The following is a 20859-nucleotide window of genomic DNA, read 5'->3' as shown; positions in this document are numbered from 1 at the left end:
TGCAGTGAGAGCTGTGATTGATTGCAGGTTCCTATTGTATCTGTCTGGTATGGCTCTATTGGAAAAGGAATTAGACCCAGACAAAAAAACGCATGAAAACGCTCCACATCTGACTCCATCAATCAAGTCGGCAATCAAAATAATTCAATTACAGAGAGTTAAATCCCACCGGCTTACGATTCCCCGATCCAATAGCCCCGAGACAAACTCAATTTACTTACAATCCATACATGATAGCATTAACTCCACTTTTAGTCTCTACTCTTTTTCTATTACTTGTGTTTTTTCATATCTGGAGAAATGCAAAGGCAATAGTTGAATTATAGTTTGTTTACTTGGAGTGGACAATACCAAGTAAAAATAAAACAACAACAATAACGTTAAAGAAAGAACATTAAGTAGGGACTCTCCAAACAACCAAACTAATTAACTAACTACTTTCAGGAGGAGGAAGAGACTTTATTTGCAAACCATCTCTGCTCCCTGGGAGCGAGGAGAGACGGTTTGGTGAATGTGTATGTAATTGTCGTTTTTCCCGTTTCCGAGGTGTAAAAGAGAATGCAGGGTTGTGCTGGGAGGGCGTCCCGGGGAGAGGCGATTGAAGCGTCAGTCACAGCTGCCACACGGGGCCCCGGCACGGCAGCTGATCCCAGGCCAGCCCTTTACGGGGCTCCGGGGCCCGGGGCTGCAGGGCTCAGAGCAGCAGGAGTCTCCCAGGCCTTTTTGTTTCCTTCTCCTCTCACCAGCACAACGGAGAGAGACTCACGCTGGGAGTTTGCTTAGAAAAGGCTGAGCCAAGTCTTGGCAGAATGGGTTAACTTAGGCATGGCTGTGTGTGTGTGTGCACGTGCGTGCGCATGCCTATGGGCATGTCAGGGAACTAAATAGACAAACAAATCCTGAACTAAGCAAAAATGTCTTAACATGCGAAACACACACACACACACACACACACACACACACACACACACACACACACACACACACACACACACACACACACACACACACACACACACACACACACACACACACACACACACACACACACACACACACACACACACACACACACACACACACACACACACACACACACACACACACACACACACACCAAACAGAATTAAGGACAGTTACTGTTCCGACCAGATTACTGGAGAAATGAGTGGCTTTTTGCTCCATTGCCCACAGTGGTAAAATCTTGGGGATTATTCTGGTTCCATGCTCGCTTAATGTCCTGACTCTGTATACTGCAGATGGATTATGATGCTTTATAATTAACATGGACAGGGGGGTGGGGGCGCTACAGCCCACCCATCTGCCATGCTGACACACTTACAGGGGGGTATCCCCTGGGAAAAGTGTGGAGGGGGTGCCTGCAACAGCGCAGCTTCCATTACTTTATCATTCTATCATTCTATTATCCTTCCACTCCATTCGATTACGCCATCGCTCTCATAACACTGCACAAAGAGCTCAATGATGGTCATTAATGAATCGCTCAGAACTGGACCACCGGCAGTCGTTCCTCATCTTGGCTTCTCCTCGTTAAAAGTCTCGGAGACAAAAGAAAACCCTCCGGGCGAAACACTGGCTGGTGTCACAGAGAGGCGATTAATTGATATAAAAGATATATTAAATACTTAGATAGAAATCGCAAAACTGCGTACAGCAATTTCCAGGTAGCAAGAAACCGTAATTTATCTTGCCGGGAAATGTACTGTATCTTTGGCGGTGGCCTCCTGTTGCTGGACCAAAAATACATTTAGTAGCACTAGCACATTGGATTTGTGATGTCTCTACTGTATGTACATTATGTTTCCACAAAAGTACACCAATCACAGATCATGCTCCTACTGTATGTGCATGACATCACAAAATAGAAACTTCACACACTTTACAACCAGCAAATGTAAAAGTTAAACTGAAAGTGGGTTGCTGATAAGTGATAATATATGAATGTAAAGATGTATTTTTCCTTCCCTCGCTTAAGCACTTTAACCCTGGTGTCCGTACTGTCACTAGGTGACAAACAAAGAAGAAAAAAACAAAAACAAAACAAAAGTTCAGTCAAGGGGTCCATGCTGTGCTCAAGGGCGCATACATATACTCAAGGGGTTAATATGCTGCATTACTATTATATGTGGGTGTATTCAGTGTTTGCAAGACCCACACGTCATACGCTGATGTGGCAGTCAGCTGACCAATTGGGCGGGGTACTTAAGCTCACCTAGACTGCATGCATTCTTCCTGCCTTCCTTCTGCATATGGTTTGTGGTTGTTGTTATGCACCGTTTGCTCCCACCACCACCCCAGCACCACCGGTGGGCTCTGTCATTTCTGTTCCCCATGGGGGGTTGTTATTGTATATCTATCTCCCTGCTCTTAATGTTTAATGATGGTGTTTAATTGTGTCGAGCAGGGAGAAAAATTTAGCAGACCCGAACGCCAAGATAAAATATTATATGCACACTTGTATTCTCATTCTATAATAAATATTGGTTGAATCTATTCGTGAGTTATCTGACCAGATCTACAATCTCACAACATGCAAATCTGCCAATAAACTGCCTATTTTCGCTATTCGTTCTACGACAACGTGGTTCTACTTATGTCCAGTTATCCAAAGGAGAAGCAGACCATCACCACACTAATGGACATGGCCACAAGTAGCCAGTTAGTCAACGCGAGGATGATGCCATCGTAATTTAACCCATTTTGGGCGGGAACCTCTTTTGGTGTTAGCATTATGTTATGCTTTAGCTATTGAAAAATAGCAGATCTACAAGCTCATAGCACGCCACCGAGTGGCGCGCTACGAGCTTGTAGGTCTGCTATTTTTGAAAATCGAAGAACGACTGACATAGAAACATAGCTTTTTCAGAAAACTGTCAGGATGTAGAAGACATTTTTAGAATCTGATCTCAGGTCAAAATGGGTTAACCTGTATCAGTATCAGTACCACTCAACACTGCATTGTGATTTAACCTGTATCAGTATCAGTACCACTCAACACTGCATTGTGATTTGTGCAGCTCTGTTCATGTACTGTACATAGTAACTGCATCAATAGATACATATTTGACATAGGGAGGCAAAACTATTATTACACTGTCTACGTCATCATGCATATCATATTTCGTTTTCTCAATTTGTTAAAAACACAATTCCAGAAAAACTGCATTCTCAAAATTGTAAGCTGAAACCCCAACGCATTAAAATTGTTTACCCCAACACTGTTTACTCAAAATGTTTAACTAATGTTTCAAATTAAACTTTGAGTACAACAATTACACTACTAAAAATATATCTTATATCTATAGTGGATAAACAGGCACAAAATATACTAAGTATCGGCATCAGAAAGACACGGTCAACGCTATACATGTTCCTTTACCGTCACTAGGCAAATACTAAATAGTGTCAAAAGATTATGCCACACAAATTTGACACAAATATATTTACTGTAGTAAAACCAGAACAAATGCACTACTAGCTAGTCTAGCTTATAGTAATAAATATCTAATTGTTTGCTGGATTGCACCTGTTGATAAAATATGTGATATATGATTAGTTGCGTTGCCTTGTGAGAAATTGTCTGCATTTTTTTTTAATAAATTGTTATTTTTATAAGGAAGCCATTCATGTAAACCGGAGTGCCAGAATATTATTTGTACCATTTTGCATGTAACAATTTGCACAATGAACATAATATGATTACCGTAAATACTTGATGAGTGATTGCATTCAAATGAGAAATTGTATAATAAACAATTTTGATTATGGTGACAATTCATAGATTTGTGTTTACTAGTTTGCAGAAATATGCTTTAAATTAGCGTTGTGTTAAAGCAATCAAAAATATATAGTGTTTATGCTGTGGCGTTTGTGCTTACAGCTTGGAGAATGTGTTTGTGGTTTCAACAATTGTGTTTAAACAGTTGAGGAAAACTGTAAAACATACTTCCATCATACACCACCCCGCCCTTAACTTGACTTTGACAGCCCAATGGCCTACACAGAAATAAGTCTCACTAAAATTCCAAATTCTTTCCCCAAAAGTCATACTGAGCTTCCTCGGTTTGTGCACAAAGTTTCCCTGCTGATCAGTCTGCTCGGTGACAGCCAATGACATCTTTGGGAACTCGAAGAGCAGCATGCGGCTGGAGTCGGGGCAGGGGGCCCCCAGCACGTCGTTTTGGGGCCCCCAGACCCTGATGAGGTCTGCCTCCGACGCACAGAGGGGGTTCTGTGAGAAAGAGTTAAGTCTGCGAGGTCAGCCCGGGAGGAGGAGGCTATGAGTTCTCGACTCCAAGCCGCAGGGGTAATGGTTTTAGAGATGGCTGTCACAGAGATCCGTTCCACTGTCCAACACCAGCACTGATCTCCACCGGTCCCCGAGTCCTCCGCTCGCCTTTCTCCGCTCGCTCAACTTCTCCCTCTTTCTCGCTCTCTCTCTCTCCGTTACCCCTTTCTTCTTTTCTCCTTCTCTTTCCTCCCTCGCGCTGACACATGGAAGTAATCTGGGAGCTCAGCGCCGGACTGAAAGGATGTGTGGTTGAGCCCAGGGCTGGGTTTCAACAGGCTACACTGCCTGCCTTCCTCCTACTTCACCCCCCCCTTTTTAATCCCTTCATTCTCATTTGCGCTTATGTAAAAAAGAAAAGAGGAAAAAAAAGAGCTAAGATGGCGAACAACAGCCAGACTTTGCCCCATTCAGTCGCCCTACTTCCTGTAACTCTGCATTCCTACATTTTCTCTGGATTCAGCACAGAGCCAGGAGAAGAAGAGAGAGAGAGATAGAGAGAAAACTCTTCAGGGAAGGGTTCCAGCCCCGTGCCGGTGCCTCTGGTTGGCAGCGCCACGCCGGAGTCGGCTGCAGCTTCCTGGTTGCTGCCAGCCTGGCCTGCGTCTAATGAAGCTGGGTCGCTGAGCGTCTGTAAGCCAGCCACTGTTCAAGCACTCCACAGCACTTCCATGGCTGGGCCCTCAACACTTTCACTAGGGCATACTGGCACACTCCTAGCACTTCCTTACTACTCCGCTGTGGGTGCACAAAGAACAATGGCGCACGCACACACACCCTGCACTCTCTCTCAGGCACTTACATAACTTTTACGCTCATGCACTTTCAAACATGCCTCAGGGCTGTGCAATTATATATGTAAGAGAAGAAGAAAAGGGGAGATAAAATGAACAATATTCTCATCGCAAAAGTATCGGTTGCAGACAGAAAATCACACAGAGCATGTGAAATCACAACAGGTACACTTTTGCAAATAGATTCAATGTTTGTTTGAACGCTTGGCTGGTGTCAGATGGGTGGAGCTTGTGACAACAATGATTGTCAAAACATTTAGACAACGATGAAATAAAATAAATCAGTCAACACAGTCTAGTTTTCAGTCACAGACAACTTCAAACTATCTGGATTTTCCTGAAGAGCCAAGCCCCACCCATCTGGCACCGAACAAAAACATAAAACAACACATCTCAACGTTTATACGTTTTGGTATGTAGCAAAGAAAATGCATCAATAGGCTTGAGTTGATTTATACATGGCTGTGCGCCGGTATTGCACACTGAAAATAGCAGATCTACAAGCTCACAATTCATCGCAGCACAACGCCAACTTGACCCAAAGCAGAAAAAATAAATAAAAACACAAAAACTCAAGATTTAAAAATGATGTAGAATTGACCAACTGGCCTTGAACTAGTTTTAGTATGTAGATAAGAGAATGTATCAACAGTCTTGATTTATAACATAGTTGCACACACCAGTTTCGTACACTGAAAATAGGCGATGCCAATCCCCACCCATGTGGCATCGAACAGAAACAAAAGAAAACAACTCGACGTTAAAAAATGATGAGCATGTTACTATCCGACCTGGAACTGGTTTGGATTCTTGTAGCTAAAAGAATGCATTAAAGGGATAGTTCACCCCCAATTTATTCTACTATCAATTACTCACACCATGGAGACTTGAATTCATGGATATTTATTTGTTTTTGCTGCATTCGTAAGCCAATCATTTGCTATGATGGCCAGCAGTGGTTCCCTATGGAGACATAAAGGCTATTATCTCCATAGGGAACCATTGCTGGTCATCAAATTATATTAAGAATTATAGGGCTGAAGTGCTTAATGTAGGTTTTGTAATAATATTCAAAATCTACAAAGTAACTAGTAAGTAGTAACTACATTTTTCAAATAAATGTAGTGGAGTAAAAGTACAATATTTGGATCCGAGATGTAGTGGAGTAGAAGTAAAAGTACCTACTGGAAATTGGAAATACTCAAGTACAATTTTGAGGTATTTGTTCTTTACTTAAGTACAGTACTTGAGTAAATGTATAGTTAATTTCCATCACTGCAATTATGGTATGCTGTACTGTAGTAATTTAGATTGACTGACTGACTGAGGACTGACTCCGGATTCCAATAAAAAAAAAGCCAAAAGTTAGCAGATGTACAAGCTCGAAACACGGCACGATCTGCTACTTTTGTGTGACTGCAGCGTTCAAGACAAGTATATGGCATCAAATTATTACTATATTATTATACTTTTTTTTAGGTGAACTATCCCTATCCCTAACTATCTACAAGCTCACAGTGCGTAGCAGCGCGACGGTTGTGAGCTTGTAGATCGCCTATTTTCGGCACCATCGCACACAGCCATGTACAATATAAATCTTAAAGACTTAAGCCATACGAGCATGGAAGCCGGTGGGCTTTCAGTCAGTGGTGTGGATAAAGTGAGTGCATGTGGAGAGAGAGCAGGATGGAAAATACGACATTTCACTGTAAACGTCCCACAGCGCCGCGACCCCTTCAGAGCCCAGGTGCTTTCACAGGGATGACCGCTAAGAATCTGTCCTTACACACCGCTGAAATAACAAACACTCTACACACTCACACAGAACACACACACACACACACATACACACACACACACAGTCGACACAGACACATAAAAGCAAGCCCAGCTGTCCATGTAGTGAGACACAGGCTGCCTTTACAGCACTACGGACCAGTTGCTCTGCAGAAGTGGTTCTTATTGGTTGGGCCTCTCTCTCTTTTGCTCTCTCTATCATTCCATCTCTCTCTCTCTCTCTCTCTCTCTCTCTCTCTCTCTCTCTCTCTCTCTCTCTCTCTCTCTCTCTCTCTCTCTCTCTCTCTCTCTCTCTCTCTCTCTCTCTCTCTCTCTCTCTCTCTCTCTCTCTCTTTCTGTCTTTCTGAGCTGGGCTCAGGCTGCAAGTCCTCTGTGTGTGTAATGAGATCTCTATCAGAGGGAAATGTGATGTACCTAAAGGGGGGAGTGAAGGGCTAGGCTTGGCTTGAGCGAGAGAGAGGGTGTGGGGGGTGTATAGCAGGGGTAGTGGGGGGCAAGCAGCAGGGCGCGGGCAGAGAAGCAACAAAAACAGCCCCATGACCCTCTCAGCAGTGGCCTGCATGCTCTTTAGTGAGCGGAGAGGGAGACGACCAGCTTTCATTTGGTTTCACGTGGAACCAAATCCTGTTTGTGGTCTAGTCCCAGCGTCTCTGCCGGCTCCGGTTCAACAGGTTGTGTCGGTGGCAGTTCATTTAGTCTCGTACCACGGGGCTGCTACTAAAATTATTCTGATATTTGCATGTCAATTTAGCACAGAACACATGGGTATCACTTTACAGCCCTCGGGTGGGATCAGGAGCATTCGCCAACAAAACATTTTTAAAGTTTGTTTTTAAAGCACTTGTTTGAAGCAAAACTAAATAGTGGATCAAAAACAAAAAACTTTTTCCCCTACGTTTATTTAAAAAAAAAAAAATCGTAGGAACAACATTTGACTACAGAACAACTTGTACTTTGATTAAACTCAGTCCATGCTGTGCATTCTTTTCTAAAAACAGCTAAACCAAATTAGATTCGTCTGAAGAGCAACTTCCCGTCACTTTACTCTAACAGCAACAAACTAAAATTAGGTTCTTTAGAAAAAATATTTGTCTGCCTTTTGTTGTGGGATTATTATTGTTTGTTTTTAATTATCTCTTCCAAAAACCCAGATAGTCATTGAAGCTGCAGGCCAACAAATTAATGATGTGAATAAATCAATAGTGGCCGGTCTTTAATAACTAGTCAAAGAGGTGAGATAAGCAGGAATAGTCATAGTTTCAGTATTCCGTTCACCAACAGAAAGACGCTGAACACAGATACACACAGATCATACACGGTGCGCAGAGCCCCGGCTGGCATTCATCAACACTATTGTCTCTGTTTAGCTCTCTTGTTCAGCTGCGGCTTCAGGGCCTAGTGGAACCAAAGAAATGTTTGCAAACCGAGTCCTGACAGAAGTTAGAAAGAGTTCAGACTCTACAGTGCCAGTGGCTGTTTTCTGGGCTGGCTGTTTTCAGAGGTGTGCGGTGTGATTTGATTTCACTCCTACCCATCCTGTTATTCTGCAGAAAACAGCCCGTGGAAGCTACAGGTCATGAGGCAAATGTTATTAAGGAGGGTTAGAGGACACAGAAGCCTCTCACAGCTACTAGATTGTCAGATTATCATTAAATTGGCATCACTGCAGCATTCCTCAACACAGCTTCCCGTGTGTGTGTGTGTGTGTGTGTGTGTGTGTGTGTGTGTGTGTGTGTGTGTGTGTGTGTGTGTGTGTCTATAATTGTATTTGTGTGTGTGAGTGTGTCTGTGTTATAAAGTAGGTTCAGCCAAAGTGACGGGACGTGATCCGTCATAACAAAGTGACATTTTGTAGCATAATCCCACTCAGCTAAATGAGAAGTAATCCGATTTGCTCTGATCAAAATGTTAAGACGTGTTCTTCTCCAGCTGAGGACAAACACGCAGCCTCTGTCTGCACCAAGATGTTTCCGTTCTCACACAGACTCAAATGAAATGGGTGCCGCTTTACTGAGATCAGTCAGACGTCACTGGGAAACACATTTTAAATTGCTTGCTTTGCTTGAAAGAGGCATTTTTTGCTTCTTCTGTTTTCCACATATATGCAAAGCTTCAAATTACTGACACTGTTTGCAAACTCTCTGAATAAAGGCTTTACACTTAAGCCCCATTTTATACTTAAAGGGTTAGTTCGGATTTTTGGACTTAAGGTGCAGGAAATACTTGCCATTAATATAGTGGTTGCAAAGGTATTAATTGATTGTCTGAGTTCCGTGGTGGGAGTTCTTGTCTGGTTTTGGTGAATTTTAAGTAGTTCTCGTCATTTGGTGGGGGTCTGGGGGCCACTAATTAAAAATAAATTAATCCACAAAACTAGCATAATTTGTATTGTTGTATATATTGTATTGTTTGTATGTTCTAACATATAGCGTAAATTTCGTTCAACTTTCGTTCAACCCCTCCAGTATCACTACGCCAGCAGCAGTACAAAAACATAGGGTCAAAGTTGAACAAACGTTGCACGTTGGTAGAAATAGGTCTAACGTTGGTAGAAATAGGTCAACAATACAAATGATGCTAATTTTGTGGATTCATTTATTTTTAATGAGTGGCACCCCACCAAATTACCGGAACTACTTAATATTCACCAAAAATCAGACCAGAACTCCCACCACAGGACTCAATTAATATCTCTGCAACCAATATATTAAAGGCAAGTATTTACTACAACTTTAAGTCCATAAATCTGAACTAACCCTTTAATATTTTAAACTGACGGTGTAGTGCATTCAAAATAAATCTACAAGCTTATAGACATTTTTGCTATTTTTATTTAGTTTGGAATGTTTTGGAAAATACTTGCCGACAATGACAGGCCCAAAATAGTATAGGGATGCCAGAGTTAATGTGGTTAAATTATCCGATGAAAATCAGTTGGAGTTCACCTTCAACACGTTCACAGGAATCTACACGCCTATCAATTTCCTTCAGTCTTTTCCCTGTTTTGTAGACAGGACTTGTCTACAAAACAGGGAACAGACTGCAGGAAAAATAAGCCCAAGGCACGCATGGATACTGTTGACAAACTAGTTTGTGTGTTGCCCTCTCATGTCAGCTTACATTTACAAGCTTCAAGACTATATTTCTCCTCCAAATTGCACAACAATAGAGCAGTTTCAGATAAGTCAAGACTCACGAGACACGACAAACAAAACCAATTATAATATAGTAATGGGGGACTGGTCCGTCCGTGCACAGGAGTGTTCATGATTCCAGGGCAGTAAGGAAAGCAGGAATCCATAGTCAACTTGGGAATTTATATAGATATAGGGCAGGCTATACATATACATTACAGTATTACACACAGTGTGTGTGTGTGTGTGTGTGTGTGTGTGTGTGTGTGTGTGTGTGTGTGTGTGTGTGTGTGTGTGTGTGTGTGTGTTACAACATAAGGGGAAAAAAACAACATAGTCTCAGTCTAAGGTGTCAAACACCACAAGTTGCTAGAACAGTTTCAATGCAGCTTAACATTCTGTCTCTCTGGACTCATCTGTCCATTGCCTATGTTGTTGTTTCTTTGTAGCACTGAACTTTCAAATGTGCATTCGTCTTCATAATGAGGACTTTATTGCACTGCAGCTCCACTATAATAACCCTCTCCATGTAATTGTCGATGGACTGTTCTTGCTGACACAGGCTAATCACGTCCTGCATTGACATTCTCAATCACCTGAGGAGGAGTTGCTCTTCTTGTTTTTCCATATCACACTAATGCATGAGCCACGGTCAGCGAATATGTGCTTTCAGCTACAATTCCCAAACCCATTTTACTGATGTCGTTCCCACAGATGGAAATGCATGTGTCTCTGTTCATATTGAAACGCTAGTCTGTTGAGCAGTATTTGTGAGTGAAGCTCCTGCAATCCGTGCTCCAATAATCAACCCTCTTTCATAGTACTTTTTCTCTTGCCCTCTTTATCCAAAATCAATGTGTGTGTGTGTGTGTGTGTGTATAATATACAGTACACACACACACACACACACACACACACACACACACACACACACACACACACACACACACACACACACACACACACACACACACACACACACACACACACACACACACACACACACACACACACACACACACACACACACACACACACACACTTTTTATCTACCTATCATAGCACCTGACAAAGCACAAGGCTAAACATGTGATGCTACTCAATAAGGTTTGATCCAGTCAAGTTCTGGAGTATGCAGTCCCCTTCCTTGGTTTCAGCAATAACAGACCAGTATCGACAAGAGTGAGTCAGAATGATCCCTTATTAGAAAGGTTGGTATGTGCTCGTGGCGTGCTGCTGTAGTGTGTGTGTGTGTCAAAACTAAACTTGGTAAGTTTCTCTCATTCTTTCCAGACTGTGGGGATGATGTATGTGAACTGTTCCCGCATGCAGGAGGAGATCAATTAAGCAAACCCAGTTATTGATAACGCAGGAGGCGGAATGATAGCATCCTCTGACTGAAATCCATAACGGGGAATGCTCAGAGGAAGAAATGCGCGCACACTCACACACACACACACACACACACACACACCATAGCGGTCCAAACCTGCTGGGTTCCTTTACTTCGTCTCATAACTCATTGCCTGTAGGGAGGTACTGTTGTATTGTTATATTTTGTGCGAGTGTGTGTGTGTGTGCGTGCGTGCGTGTGTGCGTGCGTGCATGTTTATATATATGGTACAGTGTGCAAGCGGAGGGCCAGATTAATTTATTAGCTGAGACAGCAGTGGTCCCCAAAGTGGGAACAGGAACTAAGACATCGTAAATCTAGATAAGTCACCAGATAGCGTACTTTACGTTCAACTCTCTCTCTCTCTTTCTCTGTGTTATCACTATGAGGCCATATAGGCCATGTCAGACAGATGAAGCTTAAAAAAATAAGCTATGAAGAAAGATGTTGACTGACATCCAAATATCCCTCTTGTTTTTATTGCCTATCAAATACTGCTGGTGAATGATACATTGCACAAGACAAACCGGTTCGTCTTTTGTTATTGCAGGGCCCGAGTGCAGCAGGATAATTATCTATTGTTTTTGTAAAGCAGCGAGTAGCAGGATAATTGGGTTTCAGGCGACGCTTCACAGAATGTATTATCGTTCCATTGTGGAAGTTTATGAAACAGTGGGCCGGAGTGGGGGATTTCTACTGAGTGGAGAGTTAGACAGAAACAGATGGAGAAGAGATCCTCCGTCGTTCTTCTGCCATCCTGGTAACCTTCTCCCAAGACATTCCATTTATGTGACATCATCAATCAATAAATGTCTCATCTCTCTTTTCACTTGCCTGCCCATGACTGACACAGTGCGCGACTGCGCGTGTGTCCAATACAGTGCACGCTTATGTGTGTGTGTGTGTGTGTGCTTGCAATGCATCAGTCATCAGCGAGTCCATGTGTATGGATTTGTAAAAACGTGTGTGTGTTTGTGTGTGTGTGATATTACTCTGGTTACGCTCTTTGTTCCATCACCTATATAGTCATAGTCAAATAAAAGCTGATGGGCCGTAATCGTACCATTAGGCCAGCCACACACACACACACACACACACACACACACACACACACACACACACACACACACACACACACACACACACACACACACACACACACACACACACACACACACACACACACACACACACACACACACACACACACACACACACACACACTAATGAACACCTCAGCAATCTTCATACCGACTGACTGCAATGAGTTGCTTTACATTTGGGGGAATCGCAGATTCACTTGAATGAATAACTGCCATACTGTACTGCAAAGCTCAAATGAAGGTCAGCTGTAAACATATACGGTGTATAGGACTTTTCCCCCCTGTTCTTTTGTGTGTTTTTCTATCTACGATTCCCCCGACATCATGCAAAGTCAAGTCTGAGTGAGTGATAATTGTTACCAGAGCTCTTTTTTTATTATCAGTAGCCTGGCCTCCGTTTCCTTTACTCTGATGGGAAACAATGAATAAAAATGTCTGGATCCAAACAGCTCACACAGTGAAAAACATGCCCTTGATGTTGAGAAATTAGCTTGGATCTCAGCCAGTATAATTAAGTAGAACATGATTAATTTGGATATCTTTGGATATGTGAAAACAACTGTTAAAACAACCCTTATTTATTTTCTTTAAATTTTGTGTCTTTGCTTCGATCTTTGAATAAATTAGAAAAGTTTGAAACGAGCCCCAGACCCAGTAAGAATGCTCAGTGTTAATGTATCCATTTGTAACTCTTAGAGTGCTCCCATGGGACCGTAAGGTTACGGGTCCATTTGGCTCCATTTGTAAACTCTGACTCTCTGAGGTAAATTATAACACTGAGGGTTTGACTGCGTAAGGGTTTTCTTCTCCAGGTACAGTATGCTGAGAGACTCCTGGGAGGGAGTGAAAGGGAGAAATATACTCATTCAGTGAACTAGGCTACACCTTGACACACTTGGCAAGGGTTACTATTCCCATTTTCGGTCTCTTTTTCCCCTGTACTGTTCATTACAGCATGCCGAGCGATTTTGGGGGAAAAGGGGACAAACTCAATATGGTAATGATAGTCATCTTACAATTGTCAAAGCAGACTTTGTCTAAGTCAAACAGGAAAATACATCTAAATGTGGATTACTACCACTCACCTATGTAGAGACACAGGAACAGCTGTCTATTTGTAGGCCATTGGTCGTGTGTTTGTTTATTTGTGGAAAGATGTTGTGTGTTTTAAGCCATGTTATGCATTTTATTTGCCTACTGTTTGTAATTTTACATACGCTTTCTTATATAGACCATGAATACTATAATTACATTTTGAATTTAAATAGGCCTACTAACCCCATGGCAGGCTATTTCATAATAAATGTCCATGTTTAAATAGTCTTTTTCATTTTCTTTCAGGCAGGCCCAACATACATACGCCTAAAGCCTAAGATATGTCTATAACACATTGGAGAATATAAAAGTGAAGAAAATTGTGCACAAATTAAACCCGCAGTCATAACTGTTTTCCAATTTATAGACCGTCAATTTATATAAAAAAGATCATCTACCACAGATTACACATTGCACACTGTACAATGGTAACTTTTTTAGGACTGTAGCGGCTGTAGCCTTCCATTGCGCGCACGCGAGCGCACGCACGCACGCACACAGCGAGTTTGGCATGCTTGTACAAATGAAACATGACACTTACTTGAGATTTTGCGAGCTCCAAATAATAGTCTCCATTGATTTTGCAGAAGGTAACGCCGACCTGCACATTATAATAAAGATCCATAGGTAATACTTCCAACAAGCGAGCCCCGCCATTCTCAAAAAGAGGAGAAGGGAGACTGGAGACGGGGGAGACTCAGTGGGTCGCACGGTGCGTCAGGAGGCAGCCTTTGTGATTCTCTGCGGTTTGTCCGGTTGGATGGGAGGTGAGGTCGGATCAATCGGGAGCATGTGAGGTCGATATCAGATACATGACCTTCTGTCCATTAAGTTCTTGATTTCTGCTCTTGGACCCCCTGCGTCCTTGACTGAACCGTCCGCAGATCGGAGGAGGAGGACGCAGAAGCAGCCCCGTGGTTCAGATACGATCTCCTCGGCCAAAAAAATGTGAGGAATCCCCCTCAAGGTGTCCTCCTGGTTGACCTGTGGCTGCGAGAAAAACAAAATCGCCTTTTCCCTTGACTTTCCTTCAAAGACACCACGCCGATCCGGTGTTCATATATTAGATGACACCGACCCGACCAGTAGGTCTATAAGCCGAGCAGAATTTGATGAGGTCTTTGTCAACAAAATAATATAATGTCCCTCTTGGGCTGGATACCTCCAGTGTACCTGTCGCCTAGATGTAATGTGTATGTACAGATGACAATGGTCCTCCTCATCCGTCAGTCAGCGCTCGGCAGCACGCACGGCATCCCGGCCGGGGCTCCGCTTCATTCCAGGGCTGTCTCTTTTGCAGAGGAATTGCAGAAATAATATCCAGCTATATGCCTCTCTCTCTCTCGCCGCTGTCCGTCCTGTGCCAGTGCGGTCCCACGCCACTCCAGCCTGGCAGACCCTTGCCGGCTCTGGGTTATTCCAACTCGGGCATGTTGTTGCGCGTCCTGTTAACGAAACGCGTCCCTTTTCTCCCGGTTGTTGTCGCTCGGGGGTTCTTCGGGACTTATTTTCGGGGGGTGCCTCTGCTCTTCCGAAGCTCTATGATAGTGTGACTCTAAAAGGACCCGGTTCTCCTCCTCGCGGCGCGGTTAACATGTCCCTCGGTCCCGGTTATTGTTAGTTTTCTTACCGTTTGGAAACTAAACTCAACACGTCCTCCGGGTTGGTGCAGCAGCGACTCGTGCACTAAACTGCTCGACTGTAATCTGATGCCCGTGCAGGCGCACAGTGGACCCGCCCACCGAGCGGCCGCTGTCCAATCAGAATGTTCGCTGTGGGCAAAGAGGCCGAACTTTGGAAAAGCGAACGGGGGCATTTAGCATAGGGTATTAATTGTTGCCCTCATTTCATCTGATTAGGCACAGGCATGTTGCCTGATGAAATGTGCCTGACAACTTGTTCCACTCAGCTTCCATTATGGCCTGCCTGCTTAGGTAAGGCAAGGCAAGTATTTGTGGTGCCTATTTCAATAACAAGGCAATTCAATGTGTTTTACATAGAACACAAGTAAAGAAACAGAAAAAATAAAGAAAGAAAAAAGGAAGCAATAATAATAATAACAACTAGAAATGCACACAAGTAGGCTGTATAGCCATACATGGCCTACTTGTGCGCAAGCAGAGCGCCGCAAGTACTGCTACTAACTAATGTCTATTACAACTGCTGTTCTAAATCCTTTAGAACCGTTATTGACCTTAAACCAACCTTGAAACGTACCTTAGTTACGTCCACTGGCCAATTAAATTAAATAAGGGACCACCATTCTTACCCCGACATACATACATACATACATACATACATACATACATACATACATACATACATACATACATACATACATACATACATACATACATACATACATACATACATACATAGATCCGATCACCAAACATACCTTAGTTACGTCATCAAGAATGGTGGTCCCTTATTGGCCGGTGGACAACACCGACATACATACCCAGCCAATTGCAGTACTTGCGCGCTCTGCTTGCGCAAGTAATAATAATCTTCTTGATAGGAAACACATATTCAGGACACCGAAGAAAACAACACTAAAATTACTTTTTAATATAGTAATAACAAAATAATAAAATAAGGGAGTAAAAATAAATGATTGAATACTTTATTAGACAGAAATGCAAACAGCCACAGAGTAGGCCTACAGTCAAACACTTGACCGAATAACAAAAAAGTCCCTGCGATGTTGTTTCCTTTCGGGTCCATACATTTACATAGGCAAGCAATGCAATGCAATGCCTGTAACAATCACATCTCATTACTTGCGCAAGCAGAGCGTGCATCATGCGCCATATGCGTCATATGCTGGCCCCGGACATACGGAAGCAGACCGTGCAGGTATGTTTTCCGCGGATGTCCCATGACGTCATGAAGATTATGTACCAATGCCAGGGTATAATTGGTTTACGATGGTGACGTAATGATGATATGTTTCAGTGTCAGGTGGATTAAAAAAGGGACATACCCGTACTCATCAAACCACCCGAGTAACCACATTATACCACTAATCACTCAGAAATTACATATACATACATACACATATATAGAGTAGACATATGAGCATATGACGTGATGAATATATGTACCAATGCCAGGGTATAATTGGTTATCGATGGTGACGTAACGATGACATGTTTCAGTGTCGGGTGGACTAAAGGTAATGCATAGCGGTCTACAGTAAGGTAATTGTAGCGGTGCACGGTACTTGCACGCTCTGCTTGCGCATAAATGGCCTACTAGTGTGCAACAAGCAAGTAGGCACTCGACAGAGTGCAGTTCTAGTTATTTATTGTATTTACATTGTATTTTTATTTTTCACTGTGTGACCTATTAAGTAACGTTTCTCACATATAGCTAGCTATCTGCTATGGCTATGCACATACAACATGGCTGCTCAATCAAATTAAGTAAAGTCAAAAAAATGTATAGAGAGCACGTTTAAAAACAACCAAGGTTGACAAAAGCACACAAATACAAAAAAAAGCATCAAATTAAACTGTTGCTGAAATTGAGATGAATGTTCAATGTATGGGAGGAAGCAGTGCTGCCTGAAAATCACTACTCAGGTGAAAATGCACCCTACGCAAAAATATTTACTATTTACCGGGGGACCGGTGACCGCACGCACGCACCCTTCTCTTCTCTTCTCTCTCTCTCTCTCTCTCTCTCTCTCTCTCTCTCTCTCTCTCTCTCTCTCACACACGCACGCGCGCACGCACACGCACGCGCGCACACACACACACACACACGCACACGCACACGCACACACACACACACACACACACACACACACTGTGACACAAACCACCCCCTCCGCACCGTCGACCCAAATTCAAATGGACTTTGGGCTTATGCGTCATGCTTGGGTTGGTCAGAAAAACGGCAGTGAGACTGGGGCGTGTGTAAAAAGTGCTTATAGAAGGCAAAAACTTTGAACCCGGTTTATGAAGTAATGGTGCCACCACGGCAAAGCCAAGCCGAGCAGAGCCAAGCCAAGCCAATAGCCAAGCCATGGCTCCAGCTCGCTTCTGTATGGCCTGTGTGTTTCATCTGAAAGGAATGATGATTAATTGTCTCTTTGGATCTCTTTCTGCTAGTACCCCATCTGGGATAATGAACTGCATGAGAACTCCGGCTCCAGTGTCAGTAGACAATAGGTGGTCGGTAGTCTATAGTCACCAACCCTTTCACTCACCGAGGACGAAATGCTTGACACATAATTGATCATGTCCATGTCTGTGCCCCCATTGTGAGTGTGTGTGTGTGTGTGTGTGTGTGTGTGTGTGTGTGCGTGTGTGTGTGTGTGTGTGTGTGTGTGTGCGTGTGTGTGTGTGTGCGTGCGCGTGCTGGCTTGTGTGATGATGACTTGTGTGATGAGTTTCTTTCCTTTTTTTTGCTAATTTATTCAATCAATGCCGCCCCCTAATGGCCGTGCATAAATCGATTAATAGATCACACACAGGAGGGACTCCGTCGCATAAAAGGTGAAAAAACACAACAGACAATTAAAGTAGCATCCCACTGTTTTGTAAATTATTGTCCTGTATCCCATGGATGACAGCCCAATGAGCCCATAGATTCATGTCACAACAAGCCCACGGCACAACATAAGTTTCACGCCCTTAATTAAATGCAGTCCATTAATGTGTCTATTGGCACATACACACACGTGCGCGCGCGCGTACACGTTGTACACTTGCTGTCTGATAACAGAAGTTGGACACCACGGCTGAGCGTTGTCGTAGCAACCACAAACATGGACCACTTGCCACAGAGAGTCCAGTATGGGTTACCTGATACCCCAACAGCCTATCAGAGCATCACACTGAGATACCTGATCCGCTGTGAGCCAATGAGACCCTCCTGTGTACAGCCTTGCTGACTGTACAGCTGTGGTCACTGGCCAATAAGATGTTTGGTTATTTAGCAAAATAATAATTTTGCGGCGGTGGAATATATTCCCTCTGTGACTCCGTCTATTAATCTATATAGGTAGGAGAACTTTCTACCACTTTCTTGGGGCACTTATTATTAGGCGCTGCCGTACGTACATTATACGTGGGCTACTACGAATTTATGTTCATCACTAATTTAATATTTATCATTATAAGTAACCAACCGTTATTTTCCATGGGTGCAGGGAATTACTTAAAGGGCGAAGAGGGTGATATAGGCCTACTGTAAATTTCCGCTGATTAGACTCACGTGCTAAGCGACTCTCTAAAAGTCTAAATCAGCGTTTCAGCCGTTTCTCAAAGTGGGTGCAGTTGCACCCTAGGGTGCGGTGATGCAAGTCCACTGTGCTGCAGAATACTTTGATAATATCAATTTCACTTTAGTTGTAATAGGCATAGACCCTCTATACTTAGTAAAGGGTGCTACAAATATCAAGTATTTTTTCATCTATTCTAAAATGGAAACGGATGTTTACGTAGGCCTACTGTAATATGACATATAAAAGGACTAAAGTAACAATGTAATTCAGGGGTGCCGTGGATTAAAAGGTTAATGTCGAGCTGAGCCACAAATCTTTTAGAACCACTGGTCCACCACTGCTCTAAAATGCTTCATAATTGGTAGGTGGAGTATTGTGAGATGCTCACTTATTGGTCAGCTCAGCTATAAAACCAATTGTGCTGACTGAACGAGCGACCACCACAATTTACAAATGTATAGCCTATGTGGTGTGAAATGAACTTGTTAAAGCTACTACACACTACACAGTCGTCGCTGTGCTGTGGATAGTTTGTTATAATTTTCAGATGAGAAATGAATAGCCTATAGTATACACTATAGTGACTCAGTGTTGTATAGGCTATACTTTTCTTTATCTGGGTGCAAAAAGGAGCCACAATATGGGCTATCCATCGACCTTCAATGGTTCACAGGAAGGCTGCGCCCCCAACAGAAGGCAGAAACACACTTTCCATGTTCTGAGCCAATTCTCCCGAGTCCCCCCACTGTCAGGTAATCCCACCAGGTAGAAACCATTTTGTTCATCGGGGGAGTTCCTTGCGTCCTTGTTGACAGTGATATTAGGCCTACTCTAATAACTGATTGTTGATCAAAGTAGCCTACATTTTGAATTGATTTTTTTGAACACGTGTCTTGCCACAGCTGTACTTGACATGATAAAACCATTGATTTGATTGGTCTATATTTTTTATGGTGGGAGGAGCAATGCCTCAAATCCAGACTTCCATTGGAGAACACTCGATCAGTGTCCGTGCAAGCAAACTTAATTTGTCTGAAATAAAATATTTTGTTAGTGGCCCAATTTACATGAGGTCGCATGCACTGGGCATATATGGAGCGTGTCTTGAGTGTACAGGGTTTGATGAGGTCAGATCAACATATGGAATGTCAGAACAGGTCAGCTCCATATATGGAGATCTAAGGGTGGCAGCGGTGGCAGTGTCTTGAGTGTACAGGATTTGATGAGGGCAGAGGTAGGGCCGGGCCTTAATGTTCGGGCCTGTTGAGAACTCTAGTTATCGACGGCTGCCGGGCACGGTTGCACAAATAACTTTGGGGCAGGCCCGTCTAGAGTTTAAATGGACAGGTATCAGTCAAAAGGAAGAAGAGGAAGAATGGATGGGGAAGGATCAACATATGGATCTGTCAGAACACGTTCTGACAGATCCATATACTAATATTGGATCTGGGAGGATATATGGGATTAATTGCGACAGCAGGTCGCATTTACTATATGGTCCCTGATTTACTATCATCCCTGATGATGTCATAGAGATGTCACAAGACCTGGGCACAATATATGGGGGCTTTCCCCATGTATGGGGATTTTACTATCATCCCTGATGATGTCATAGTGATGTCACGAGACCTGGGCACAATATATGGAGGCTTTTCCCATGTATGGGGATTTTACTATCATCCCTGATGATGTCATTGTGATGTTAGTAGTGAGTGATTGATTGTGTGTGACAGATTGATTGTGAGTGACAGATTGAGTGGGGATTGTGAGTGACATGACGTGACAAAAAACGGTTTCATAGTTAACTGCGACCTTCGGTCGCAATAAATGTATATTGCTTATTTTATGATAGGGCTGCATCATTTATCAAAATACAAATATATGATTTCAGGTTTTGCAATTATGTAATCATGAAATGTGTCAACTGTGTCACCCCCACCCCCCCTAGAACCAGCCCTGCAGCTATACATCTTGTTGGAGGACACTTTCATATCACAT

The 20859-nt window shown here is 43.0% G+C and overlaps 1 protein-coding gene across 1 annotated transcript in view; it reads right to left on the bottom strand.

Annotated features, from left to right (window-relative positions):
* Positions 1 to 15281, bottom strand: part of efnb1 (ephrin-B1) — a 79237-nt gene extending 63956 nt beyond the window's left edge. Inside the window, 1 exon segment of the mRNA XM_079502224.1 lies at positions 14167 to 15281. Coding sequence (XP_079358350.1) covers positions 14167 to 14282 — 116 coding nt within the window. The 5' untranslated portion in view covers positions 14283 to 15281.
* Positions 15282 to 20859: the final 5578 nt, after the last annotated feature.

The sequence above is a fragment of the Electrona antarctica genome (assembly GCF_951216825.1).
Source record: "Electrona antarctica genome assembly, chromosome: 1".
Lineage (NCBI taxonomy): Eukaryota > Metazoa > Chordata > Actinopteri > Myctophiformes > Myctophidae > Electrona > Electrona antarctica.
Note: the sequence above shows the minus strand (reverse complement) of the source record. Positions and strands in the feature narration are given on the sequence as shown.